Below are 12,937 nucleotides of genomic sequence, written 5' to 3' on the forward strand. Positions count from 1 at the left end.
GAAGCTAGAAGTCTGACCAGCAAACAGTCTGATATGATTGCAGGCACGGAATCTCAGCCAACATGCCAGACAGCTGGCAATTCATGGGCATCTCTGACATCAGTCTTCGTTGACCAACTATCACCAGGTTGATATCCAGCCTAGTGATAGAAGTATAGCTTTCTTACTTACAATTCCAATCTAAAACAATAAGCAGTTTTCAAACCCCGGTATTACAGTTTGGCTGTTGCTGTATTCCGGCATTAAATGTTTTGATAACACTTGTTCAGGGAAAGCATTATATAAATGCAAGCTTGCTGATCTTGTTCTTAAATCTTGCATATCTACTTAAAACAACTGGGGAAGTAGAACCCCAATGCCAAAATCTTCCCATTGAGGTTTATAAGAATAGAACATCCCAACTAAAAATTGAAATTTGAATAGTGACCAAAAAAAAGTGCTACATTTCTACCAATGCATGTGAAAATTCAAACCTTCATTCTACTTTACAAACTGAACATCTGAAAAGGTACACTTGGATCTGCTCAAAGGACCTGACTGACGGATTTTGAATAAAACATAATTGTAGCAATCTTAAATCCCTCCCTTCATCACACACTTAGGGATCTTTTCTTCTCCCTCCCTCAATATTGATGGTACTATACAAATGCACCAAAAACATCCCTTCATTTTATGAAATGGAAGAATTTGAAAACAGATTATTTTTAATCATTAAATGCATTCAAAACAGTGAAAAAATTCAGCAGGCAAGTTGTCACCCATAGCTTAAAGCTGTTTATATCTAATAGTAGCACTGTCAACACTAAACACAATCTGTACCACCTTGCAGGTGTAAAAATGTAAAGAAAAGAGTGACATACATAGGTAAGATGAATAGATCTATAAATCACAAAATTATACATCTCAATGGAACGTAACTAGATTTGGAGTGGCTCTACAGGCTCCTCAAGCATCCTCCACCATTTAATAAGATCATGTTTTCAATACTTCCTTCCACCTTTAAGAGATGATCCCAGATATCTTCTAGATATTTAAAAAACACTTCACCTCAAGTTCCTGCAGTAGCAACCTATGACTATACCTTTCTTCCCACCCACCATGTTCGATCATGATGGGATATCCCATTTAATTTCTAATTAAAAGTTCATGACATCCTGTGCAGTCTCTTCAATCTCAATCACATCTCATTCCTGATTTTTAAAAGCAGAATTCATCTCATGGAGTAGCCCCAACTATACTAAATTCTTCACATCAAACGTTTCTTAAATCTAGACTCAAATCATTCAGCCTCTTGAAAACTCTGGACCAGCCTATGATTAGCAAGGTTCCTCTCCTCTACAATTTTGCTTTCAAACCAAGAATTGGTTACTACTATGACTAGTTTTGTAGATTGGAATACAAAAAATATCTATTTAAATAGACCCAGAAAGTTGAATTTGTTAGCAAATGGAGTTATCAGTTAAGGCAATGCTTGATAATCATGAGGAAAGGAGAGTTGAGAGGATGAGTTAGTCACAAAACAAAGTGTGGAGAGAGGTTTGAGGATTATTAGAGCAACGGGGCTGAAGGACCAGCCTCTATGACGTAGAGCAGGAACACCATGTGCTTTCAGTGGCACCTCATCTTTCCCACAGTTCTCAGCTACTATTTCTTCAAAATATCCATTCATTATTCCTCCCACTGTCAAAAATATCATACCATTCTTTATCCCACTTCATTTTCTCTTAAGATGTAGATTCCTTGCTCTCAGTTTTCCCTTCTGAATAATTGTAGACTTGCAAATAAAAATTGGAAAAATAGGTGTTTGATTTGGTTCCTCATAATTATGATGAGAACTTTGTATTTTCATCTAGCAAATTAGTTTCAAGCCTGGCTCCTTAAAACGGGTTATTAAATTCCTAAATATTATTAAGTACACATTCTCAATATAATTTATGAATTTGTGATATTAAATGAAAGAAATCTATTTTCTGAATGAGCATTTCAATAAAATCTACATCTGGAAACGATGTTTTTCCAGAAATTTATTTATTTATTTTTTAAAAACACACATTCCAAAAGGAATTCTTGTACTTAAATTGTTAGTTTCTTCTGGTCCAAACCAAACCCTACTGTAGCATGGCAGTTTATAGCATCTGGTGCAAAATTCCATTTTAAACCATCAGAAACAATTTGGCTCATTTTAAATATGATTATCATCTTTGTTAAAAATTCAAATTTTGGGAGCTATTCTGGACATAGCACAAAAAGGCATGTCGACTAACACACGTTGGAACAGTATGCTTGAGAAATTAACAAATGAGATTACAATTTAATTGCTATAAACAGTTCTGTAAACCTCAATGACACTTGACAGATAGGATTTTAATGAGGCAAGATAAATAATTAATAGATTCACTAAACAGAATGAGACCCAGATTCAAGCATACCAGAAGCTAATTCTTAATTTCATCATTCAAGAAACTGAAGGAAAGCTTTTACATTTAATGCAGCTTTGCTGACAGTTAAGCAAAGAATGGTCAATAATAGCACTCAACAAAACTGATGTAAAAAAAGAGTTGCCTGTGCAGGGCTTGCAAGCCAGTAAACCCAACATTGCATAAATCCACAGCAAGAAAATGAAACAAGGGATTCTATCTATTATCACTACTTCCAATGTGGCTTCTTGTTAAAACACAAGACATACGCTTTTTAAAGTGAGCTATTCATATAAATTTTCAAATACACTTAAACATATCTTTTACCAATGCTTCCAAATTAAATCTAATTTAACAGCCTTCAAGGTCAACCAGACACACAAAGATCAGAAAACAGCATCAGTTTGGAAAAGGAAAATTGAAAAGGGTACCAACCTCTTCATATACTTCTCTCACAGCTGCATTGCCTGGTTCCTCATCAGGTTCCATGCCTCCCCCTGGCACGATCCATTGGTCTGGATGACGACTACTACTGACTAAAAGCACCTATAGAACAAGTAAGAATGATAATGACTATTATGCTCAACAACAAACTGCAATATTCCTCTTACATTTAAAAGCACATTAAGACAGCAATGCTTTGAACAAATGCACACTTGGTAGTCAGTCTGAGAAAAATCAAGACTTTCCAAGCAACATGGTGTGCTGAGACTGAAGGTTCATAACCAACCCTAAATTTACAAGAATCTCCAAAATTAGATTTTCCAAATTATATTTAGTTTGGAAGCCATGGTATACAAAGTGCTAGTGTACATATGTTATTCAGCAATTTAAGGGTTAGAATCCAAACTCCTTTGGCTCCAAAATAATACTGAAATAAAACAATTTCCAATTGGCACAAAACTGGAAGGGTCACAAAGAATCTAAAGAAGCAAATTTGTTCATGGTACACCACTTGTGAGATGGGGGTGTAAGAGATGAAAGGTGAAAATACATTCAGAGTGCGTGGTCCGGAGAAGACGAGCATGTAAAATGTGTACAATTCGGAATGAGGTTCTGCAGTGCAATGACATGATAGAATCTGGCACCAATATCAGTATGCAAGGTTTGGGGACGGGAAAGCTCAGTTTTACAAAATTTTTTGTTTACAGGAATAACTGACTGAGCTGAATACCCGAGAGTACTGCGCTGCAATGTTTAAAAGCTCTGAAGATCCCACGCAGGAAGGTAGAGTGTGTTCTGCATTTAACGTCACTCCAATATGATTAAAGACACAGAGCAAGTTTCTTATGAATATCCAGTATACTTTCAGCCATCTGGCATCTACGGCAAATGAAACATGCCCAATACATGAGAACTGCTCAACGAAAAACATTACAGTACAATTTTAAAGGCCAATTATTCTTTTTAAATACTGCTTTGACAATTCTACATTTTAATGTTAATATTAATGAACAGTACAAAAAATGAACTCTCATTGACATGTCCTGTGACTGTTCTTTCATGAGGTGCCAAATCTTCAAAGGATGTTGCTACTAATTAGCCTACAATTACACTGTTAGCTGATTAGTGTTTATACACAAGTACGTCCTTTTCCATTTGAGAAATAAATTAAGCAATTGCTTAACGCTCTTCGTATTTGAGTTACATGAGAATTCTAGAGAATTCCAAATAAACAGGAGTACCTTGGAGTTAGAGTTACGAGTCATTTTGCATGGAAACAGGCCCTTTGGCCCACAGAAATTATACTGATCATTGAGTATCCAACAGATCGAGTCAAAATCAGGCTTATTATTACTGACATATGCTGTGAAATTTGTTGTTTTGCAGCAGTACAGTGCAAAAACAAAGCAAATTAGTGGGTTGGTGTTCATTGATTGTTTAATAATCTGATGGTAGAAGGGAAGAAGCAGTTCCAAATATGTTGCTGTCTCTTCAGACTCCTGTACCTCCTCTCTGAAGGTAGTAATAAGAGGGGTGGTGGGGGATAGATGCTACCTTTCTGAGGTGTTGTCTTTGGAATATTTCTTTGGTGGTGGGAAGACCACTGCCCCCTCCATCCCCGATGGTGACACAACCAGCTAGAATGCTCTCCACTGTACATCCGTAGACATTTGCAAGTCTTTGGTCTTACTAATCCAATAGCATTTTCCATTATTTCCATCCGCTTCTCCAGACTCATCCACATACCTGGCTTAATTGGCCACTGAGAATTGCCTTATGAGATGTGAAAGAAACATAGATGAAACTCATGCAATCACAGGGAGAATGCTGATGTCTGGAGTTCGCACAATGAATCTGGGATCTGAGAGGCAGCAATTTAACCAGCTGCATTACATCCACAAAAATCTTTAATAGACAATTGAGGATCAAGTCAAAACAAATACTGATAAATGATCAGTAGAGAGGCAGGCATCGTGAACTTATGCAATTATAGAAAACTACAGGATCTTATTGCGAAGGCTGCAATAAATTGAATATCACTGAAAGATGAGCAAGTTCCCTTTCTTGTACTCTGCTCAGTCCTGTGGAATATTTTCCTTTCACCCAGTTCTGTTTCAAGCATTAGTAACACAACATCATTTTCTAGAAACCTTTAAAGGCTAATTATTTTGCATTATAACACACCTTGAACACAAAAGGTGTTTCATGCCACATCTCATTCTTTTGCCAACTGCCATAAAGCTTATACACCTGGCTATTGACACTACTGCAAATGAAAATATTAACCTGTGTTTACAATACTGAACTACTCAAATCATAAATAATCAAACCTCAACCTTCCTGAAAGATGTATAATCCCAGTTTCTGTAGTTTTACTCTTTTACAATAGTCCCTCAACTAAAACTCTAGAAGAGCAAATCTCTTTTACACCCAACCGATGGCCTTAACATGTCCCAAAAGAGCAGTGTCCAGAATCTACCCCCATGCCAATAGAATTTAGATTCTTAGTCCATTAAAGATTTACCATATTTGTCACATGTACATTGAAACAGCCACATGCCTTGTTTGTGTCAAATCAAATCAGCAAGGGTTGTGCTGAGCAGCCCTCAAGTGTCACCACACTTCCTACGCCATCATAACATGCCCACAACTATAATACATCTTTGGAATATACAGTAGGAGGAAACTGAAGCACCTGGAGTCAACCCATGATGTCATGGGGAGAACAAACTCCTTACAGACAGCGGTAGGAATCGAACCCCAATCTTACAGCTAGCACTGTAAAACTACCACGTTACCCCATGAAGAAATTAATGAAGTCAGCACAACATTCCTGCCCTTTAAGAACAGACATCTCAACTTGCTCTGCCTCCTTTGAAAAGATGAGCAGTTTTCTCCCCATTCCTGCATTACCTTTTGCATATCCCCACCCCCTTCCTAGCCATATGGAAGTCACATTTCGTCATTTTAAATTTGCTTCTGCCATGTATCTACCCTTTCATTACCATCAAGGCAAGATGCTATGAGAACCACCATCACATGAAATGGTAGCCTCTGCCACCTCTCAACATCCTGATCACTGACCTTCAGCCTCAATTCCTCAACTCTCGATTCACCTGTCAGTACTCAGCGTCTAGAGATCTGAAGTATGAAAATTCTAAATGGTCTCCACTATAAGAAACACTCTGTCATCTTACTCAAATTGTTAAGCTCTTATTCTGAGACTTACCTCTGGTTCACAAGGAAAACATGCTGACTGCTATCAAGCCCCCTCAGAATTTTTCAATAATATCACTTCTCAGCTTTGTAAACTCCAACTTTGCTCAAAAGGTCCTGCACTGTGAAGAAATCTTCTACCCCAGGAAACATTCTCTGCACTGAACAAAACAAGGAACATACACCATGTAATCTCAAAGCTCCTTACATTTATTCTTGTACTCCATCCCTCTTGCAATAATAATTGCTACTTGCTTGCTGTGTTTCTTGTACAAGAACAGCCTGATCTCCTAACACTAATATCCAAGTCTGACAATTTAAAAGTGCACGTAACTGGTTTTCTGACTGAAGTGGATTACCTCACATCACCCAAATTATTCCTTGCTGCTGCTCATTTCCCTTGTAAATGCGCCTCGCTCACAACACATTTACCTACAATCATTAGATACGCTTACACTCAGCCCTTGATTAAAATAGATTGTAAATAGCCAAAAATCGCAGAAATGATCCCTGCAGCACCTGACTACCTACAGCTTGCCAACTTGCAAATGACCTGGAAAATGTCTCAGCACATTTTTACGACATAAATGGAAGTTGCTTATTCACCAAACATCCATCGTCAATAGGCATTGAGAACCAAAGCTTAGCTTGAGCAACTGAAATAGAAAGCAACCTATAGCAGGGCAGTATTAATTGCACCAACTGCGGCAGTGCATGCGTCAGAAGGTGCACTAAAATAGTATTGCTGTTTATAGGATATGGGCAGCTCTTTAATCCACACGTGTGTGAGGCATGTAAAAGTTGTACAGAAACACCAGTTACACATGCACAGCTCGACTCATTGGCAAGTGTTAAGAAACAATATTAATAATCAAAGTTAAACACCGCTGGCTGACGTACAAAAATATGTACAAAAATGGAGCTTTATCTTGCTGAAATTCCTCAAAAGCTTTGGCAACCAGGGAGTCAAAAGGCTGCAGTTGCTGGAATTTGGGGCAGAAAAATAACTGGAGGAATGAGCAGGTCGGCCAGCATCCATGGAGGGAAGAGTAGCCGACATTTTAAATCAAGACCCTGCATCAGGAAAGAGTGGAGGTGGCCAGTAGGGGATAGGTGGACTGAAGAGGGGTAAAGGATAATTGGATAGTCAGTCAGCAGGCGGACAGAGAAGGGCTAAGGTAGGAGACTGGCAGATTACGAAAAAGTGTTTTCTTGAAAGCAGTAAGCAAGATTTTAATTATTCAAAAAAGACTTGAATATTAAAAATTTACATTTCCAAACATTAGAATAACACTTAAGATGGTTCATCTTATAAATACTGATGTAACATGCTGTAAGGTTTCACTGATAATGTAATGGCTTCTCTGTAGCAGCAATGTTTGGGTTATGACTAGAGATAATGGGGTTTGGAATGCTGTTCTTTTTCGTGAGTCTGGAAGAGAGATTTTCGCGGTCTTTTGCCAGGGAGAGATAAGGAGATAAGATACAAATGGAGGGAGTTGGTAGACCGCCAGACGGGGTGGACTTGGAGCGAGGGTCCGAAGGGCAGCGATGATCCGAGGAGGTCGATGGTGGACAAGTGGCTTATCAGTGAGCTCCAACATTCCGCAATAGACTGTTTCATAAGATTAGGCCCCTTTTCTTCTTTTCCATTTTCTTTACTATTTGTATAGTCAAAGTAAGAATTATAAAGCTTAATCATTTAATCGCACATTGTGTACTGTTTATTTCGCGGTACTGATTTGTAACGGGGACACATCGCGGAACATCCACCCAAACAAGATTTCTTAAGTTTGGCCAGGCCAGGGACTATCACCCCCTATATTTAGCTGCTAGCCAAAGTGAGAGTTACACTAAAAATCAGATCAGATCCAGTTTATTGTCATTTAGAAACCACAAATGCAATGCAGTTAAAAAATGAGACAATGTTCCTCCAGAATGATATCACAAAAGCATATGACAAAACAGTCTACACCAGAAAATCCACATAACGTTTGGCAATCCCCAATCCAGAGTCCGGAGAGGCTGCTGTGTATTAATATCGCACTACCATCTTAGCGTGTTCCCTGGAACGGAGCTCCAAATCCACCAGACAAAACAAGACCAAAAACTGAAGCTACAAGACCTGCACAAAACCACATAGTTACAACAGTACAAACAATAGCATAATTGATTTAAAAAAACAGACCATGGGCACAGTAAAAATAGTCTGAAGTAATGTTAAAAGACTGTAAGTTCGAAAGAAACCACCACACAGATTCCACAAGTCTTCAGGGTCCTGATCTGACTCGTCATCTCACGCTGGCGGCAAAAGGGAATACCCCCGCTATGGACTTCCACGGCACCGCCCGACTCAGCACACAATGAAAGCTCCGTTGAACCCAGCCTCGCAGACGCAGCACACAGTGAAAGCGACCTGACCGCAGCGGACTCTGAGTCCGTCAAACCTCCGAGCCTCTGACCATCCCCTCCGGTACAGCTTCTCCGAGCACCATCCTCTGCCGAGCGTATTAAGACACCCCCACTAACGGCCATCGGCAACGCGACCCCAAGGACTGGGGGCCTGTTCTTCTCAGCAGAGACCCAGACCTGACAGCAGCAGCAACGAAGAAGGTCTTCCTGGAGATTTCCAGATGTTCCTCCGTGCTCCCATGTCTGTTTTCCACCGATTATGATTGCGCACAGCACCCCACTTCACAAATAACAGATAATCAGCTCCAGAGTGGCCACTGCAAGCTGCGTCGCGCCGCCATCTTGGATAAAGCAGAATGCTAGGAGTATTTGAGAGAAATGTTGGCATTTTAGTTTGATGATTATTCATCAGATGCCAGTTATTGTTTACACACAAGTTGTCTAACCTGTTGAGTGCTACCAACCATCTCAATTGTTATTTCAGATCTCTAGCATTAGTATTTTGCTTTGCTTTTTAAAAAAATCTTTTCTTTGTAACCAGAGTAAGCTAGACTTCCAAACAGGTGTTGAAACTTGGCATTAAAACAAAAATGACTTAATGTATTCTTGATGCACCATAGCCCCCTACAAAAATTACAAAGACGAAAAATCCATGTACACATCTCTTTTGAAAGAGGATGAGAGGTGACATGATAGAAGTGTATAAGATAAGAGACAGAGTGAGTGGATAGCCAGAGACTTTTCTCCCCATGATGAAAGTGGCTTAATTTCCACGAGAGGGCATAATTTTAAAGGTGCTTGGAGGAAAATATGGGGATGTCAGGTCTGTTTTTTTTAAAAAGGTAGTGAGTATGTGGAATGTTCTGTCAGGGTGGTAGTAGAGGCAGATACACTGGGGGCCTTAGACAGGCACATGGATGATAGAAAAATGGAGGGTTATGTCAGAGGGAAGGTTAGATTAGGTTAAACAGTTGCTACAAAATGGATTGAAGGACCTGTACTTAAAACTCTGTTTTATCTTCAGTCTTTTCAAGAATGGATAGAGTTGTTTCATATAATAGGAGGCACAGTTTGCCTCCCATATAAAAAGGTCATCTGAAATTGGTAAGACAACAGATTTTCTCTATTACTCATATTACATTGTGATACACATACCATAAAACCTCTGCTAAACATGTCCACACCCATAAAGTTTTATTAGTCTTCAAAAACTACAGCAGTATTTATTACTACGCAGGTGAAGAGGGCACATCCTATGAATCACCAGAACACAACTGGCCATAAAGCATTATCAAAATATCCAGATAACCATGTAACCAACCCCAAAGAATTAATGGTTCAATAAAACCTATGCATTTGTGCATCTGCCCCACAAACTTCCCTTTCTTATTCTGAACTGTGACTCATGTTGATTTAGGAATCACTACTCATCTTTCAACCTCATCCAAGTATCCACATGACAAAATTTGAAGCTATCATCAGATTATTTAGCAAAACAGCCAAATCGGTTTCCATCTTGGCCCAAAGTCAGAAGCACAATTTTCTGAGATAGCACGGAAAGATAAACAAACAGAATCCAAGATAGTTTTTAAATCTCATCGAGGAAGCCCGGGCTTGCAATTACTGCACCAGCACCACATTGTTGGAGAGCAGAAAGTCATTAATTTATTGTACATTAGATCCCCACTGATACTCAACCGTGCTATAACTTTCCAACATAAGCAGTTGAAAGAGCAGGACCTCCAGGGTCCTGATCTTAGGATTGCTCCCCATGCTACATGCTAGTGAGGCTACAACTTGGAATTTAATATGTGGTTAAGGAGTTGGTGTGAGGGGAGGGTGGGCCAAGATTTTTGGATCATTGGGCTCTCTTCCAGGCAAAGTGGGACCTGTACAGAAGGGACAGTTTGCACTGAACTGGAGGAAGACTAATATCCTAGCACGAAGACTTACTTGTTAATGCTCCACAGTGGGGTTTAAACTAGAGTTGCAGGGGAATGGGAACCAGAGTGCCAAATCAGATAGTGGAGAGGTTGTGAAGGCAGATGTTGGCAAGACCTCAAAGTTATGAGCATAGTGCGACTAGTGTCCTGATCTGCCTACATTTCAAAGCAAGTACCACCATGCTACACTAAAGGTCAAGTCTGTGGTGAGGAAGGCAAATGCAATGTCAGCATTCATTTCTAGAGGACTAGAATATAAAAGCAAGGATGAAATGTTGAGACTTTATAAAGCACTGATGAGGCCTCACTTGGAGTATTGGATCAGCTATGATAAAATGGTTGAGCAGACTCAATGGGCCAAATGGCCTGGCTCTGCTCCTATATCTTATGGTCTTATAAAGGAAGGTAATACATATTTCAGTTGCTGAAGTCAGAAACTAAAACAAACGTCTGGAAGAACAGTAGATCAAGTAGCATCTATGGAGGCGAAAAAGGGATTTTGGGTCAAGAAACCTGAATAAGGATAGAGTGCAGGGGGAAGACAGCAAGGCTATAGAAAGACAAGGAGTGAGACAGACCATTAGGTGATAGGTGGAACCAGACGAGGGGGATGGGGCTAATGATAATTGGCAGGCAGCGTAAAGTAGAGGATTAGGAGGTGGAATTTCTGACAGAGACTAAAAGGGATTGGTGGTCCCAGTTAAGAGAGATAATGGGAGCAAGTGGGGAGGGTGAAGTCAAGGTAAGAGAGAGGTTGTGCAAAAGACAGGTGGAAAAGCTGAACAGGAGAGCTGATTATTGACTACAAAATGAAGCAATCTGGGTGTCCACAAGCCAATCCTCAGAAGGGGGAGGGGGGAAATCAGAGATGGAGAGGGCCAGCAACTTTAAATTTCTGTTTCATTTCAGCAGATCTGTCCTGGATCCAGAATGCAAGTGCCATTACAAAAAGCATGGCAGCACACCTAGTTTCTTAGAAGTCTGCAAAGATTCAAGTCATCCAAGACAACAAAAGTTATTACCCCTCAACCATCAAGCTCTTGGACCAGAGGGGATAACTTCACTCAGCCAAACATTGAACTTTTTCCACAACCTATGAACTCACTTTCAAGGGCTCCTTCATCTCATGTTCTTGATATTTATTATGTTTATTTTGTTTCTTTGCATTTCCTGGAATGCCTCCAAGAAAATAAATTTCTGAGTTGTGTATATACATTTTGATAAGTTTACTTTGAGAGAAAGGAACCTTAAATTTCAAAATTTGATGTTCATACTATCGGGCATTATACATTAAGAAAAGGAAATGCTTTTTTCTGGTCTACGTTTGTAGTAGTGAAATTGGCAGTGGATAGACAAGTCAATGGAATGTGGAAGTTGATGTGACTTGCAAATGGAAACTCAAGGTAGTTCCTGCAGAGAAAACATTGGCGCTCACCTAGACTATAGTTAAACTCCTCGACATTGGTGAGACACTAAAGACAGCATGACTGTAACTGACACTCTTTTGCTAGTTATTTATTATATCTTTGCAGGGCATCTCATTGGAACAATTATCAAGCAAATCTCTAAAGAATCCAATGCCTTCCTCGAATTCTCTACCTAACTGGGCTGACGGGTAAACAAAGGAAAAGGTTCTTCTTAAAGCATTGTAAGAATTCAGTTTTTGAGTACATTTAAAGCAGAGATCAATGTTCCATGATACTATATAAAGTGAGTATGGGGACCATCAGTCATAAGGGCAGAGTGAGTTTGAGTGTTGCATAATCTACTCCTGAGAATGAAGGGTGGCACATCAGCATAGTGGTTAGTACAATCATATTACAGTGCCAGCCTGTAAGATTGGGGTGTGATTTTTGCCATTGCTTGTAAGGATGTTGTATGTTCTCTCCTAAACCTCCAGGAGCTTTGGTTTCCAGAAACGCATGATTAGGGTTAAGTAAGCTGTTGGTATGCTATATTGGCACAAGAGGTGTGGTGATACTTGAGCTTCCCAGCACTATCGTTCCTGATTTGATACAACACAAAATGACACATTTCGTTGGATATGATGTACACGTGACAAGATCTAATCTTCCAAAAGTCTTCAGATCTCATGGCTCTTTAATGCATGCCAAAGACACTAATCAACTTCTCAAATCATATGCTATTTAATATTCCTGTATGGCAGGGTAAACACATGTCCCTTTCTCCACCACCACACCGCTGGCTCACAAACCTGGCGACTGAGCAGATTTGTTGGCATTGGTGACTGGTGGCATAAACAAGGTCTGAGCCCCTCCGTACATCAGCAAGTCTCGGTAGTCCAGTCCCAGTCATTCGCCTACACCACCATTCTGTACTCTGATCTGCATTGCTAAGCAAGCTTCCATGTCGGCAGAAGGGGTGGGGGTAGGGGGTTGCTTAACTGGGTCAGGACTTGCTACCATTACGCCTGGTCAGCCACCTCAAAACTGTGCACCATTTATTTTGAGCCTACACTGAGTGTGCATGCTTGTGACAATAACA

The 12,937-nt window shown here is 39.8% G+C and overlaps 1 protein-coding gene across 2 annotated transcripts in view; it reads right to left on the bottom strand.

Moving 5' to 3' along the window:
• The window catches only part of LOC140738568 (diphosphoinositol polyphosphate phosphohydrolase 2-like), a 60,741-nt gene that overhangs the window by 25,618 nt on the left and 22,186 nt on the right, over positions 1 to 12,937 (bottom strand). For both annotated transcript variants that reach the window (XM_073066036.1, XM_073066035.1), the window contains exon 2: positions 2,853 to 2,963. In XM_073066036.1, coding sequence (XP_072922137.1) covers positions 2,853 to 2,963 — 111 coding nt within the window. The remainder of the gene's footprint in view (positions 1 to 2,852; positions 2,964 to 12,937) is intronic.

This window comes from Hemitrygon akajei, chromosome 14, assembly GCF_048418815.1.
Source record: "Hemitrygon akajei chromosome 14, sHemAka1.3, whole genome shotgun sequence".
Classification (NCBI taxonomy): domain Eukaryota; kingdom Metazoa; phylum Chordata; class Chondrichthyes; order Myliobatiformes; family Dasyatidae; genus Hemitrygon; species Hemitrygon akajei.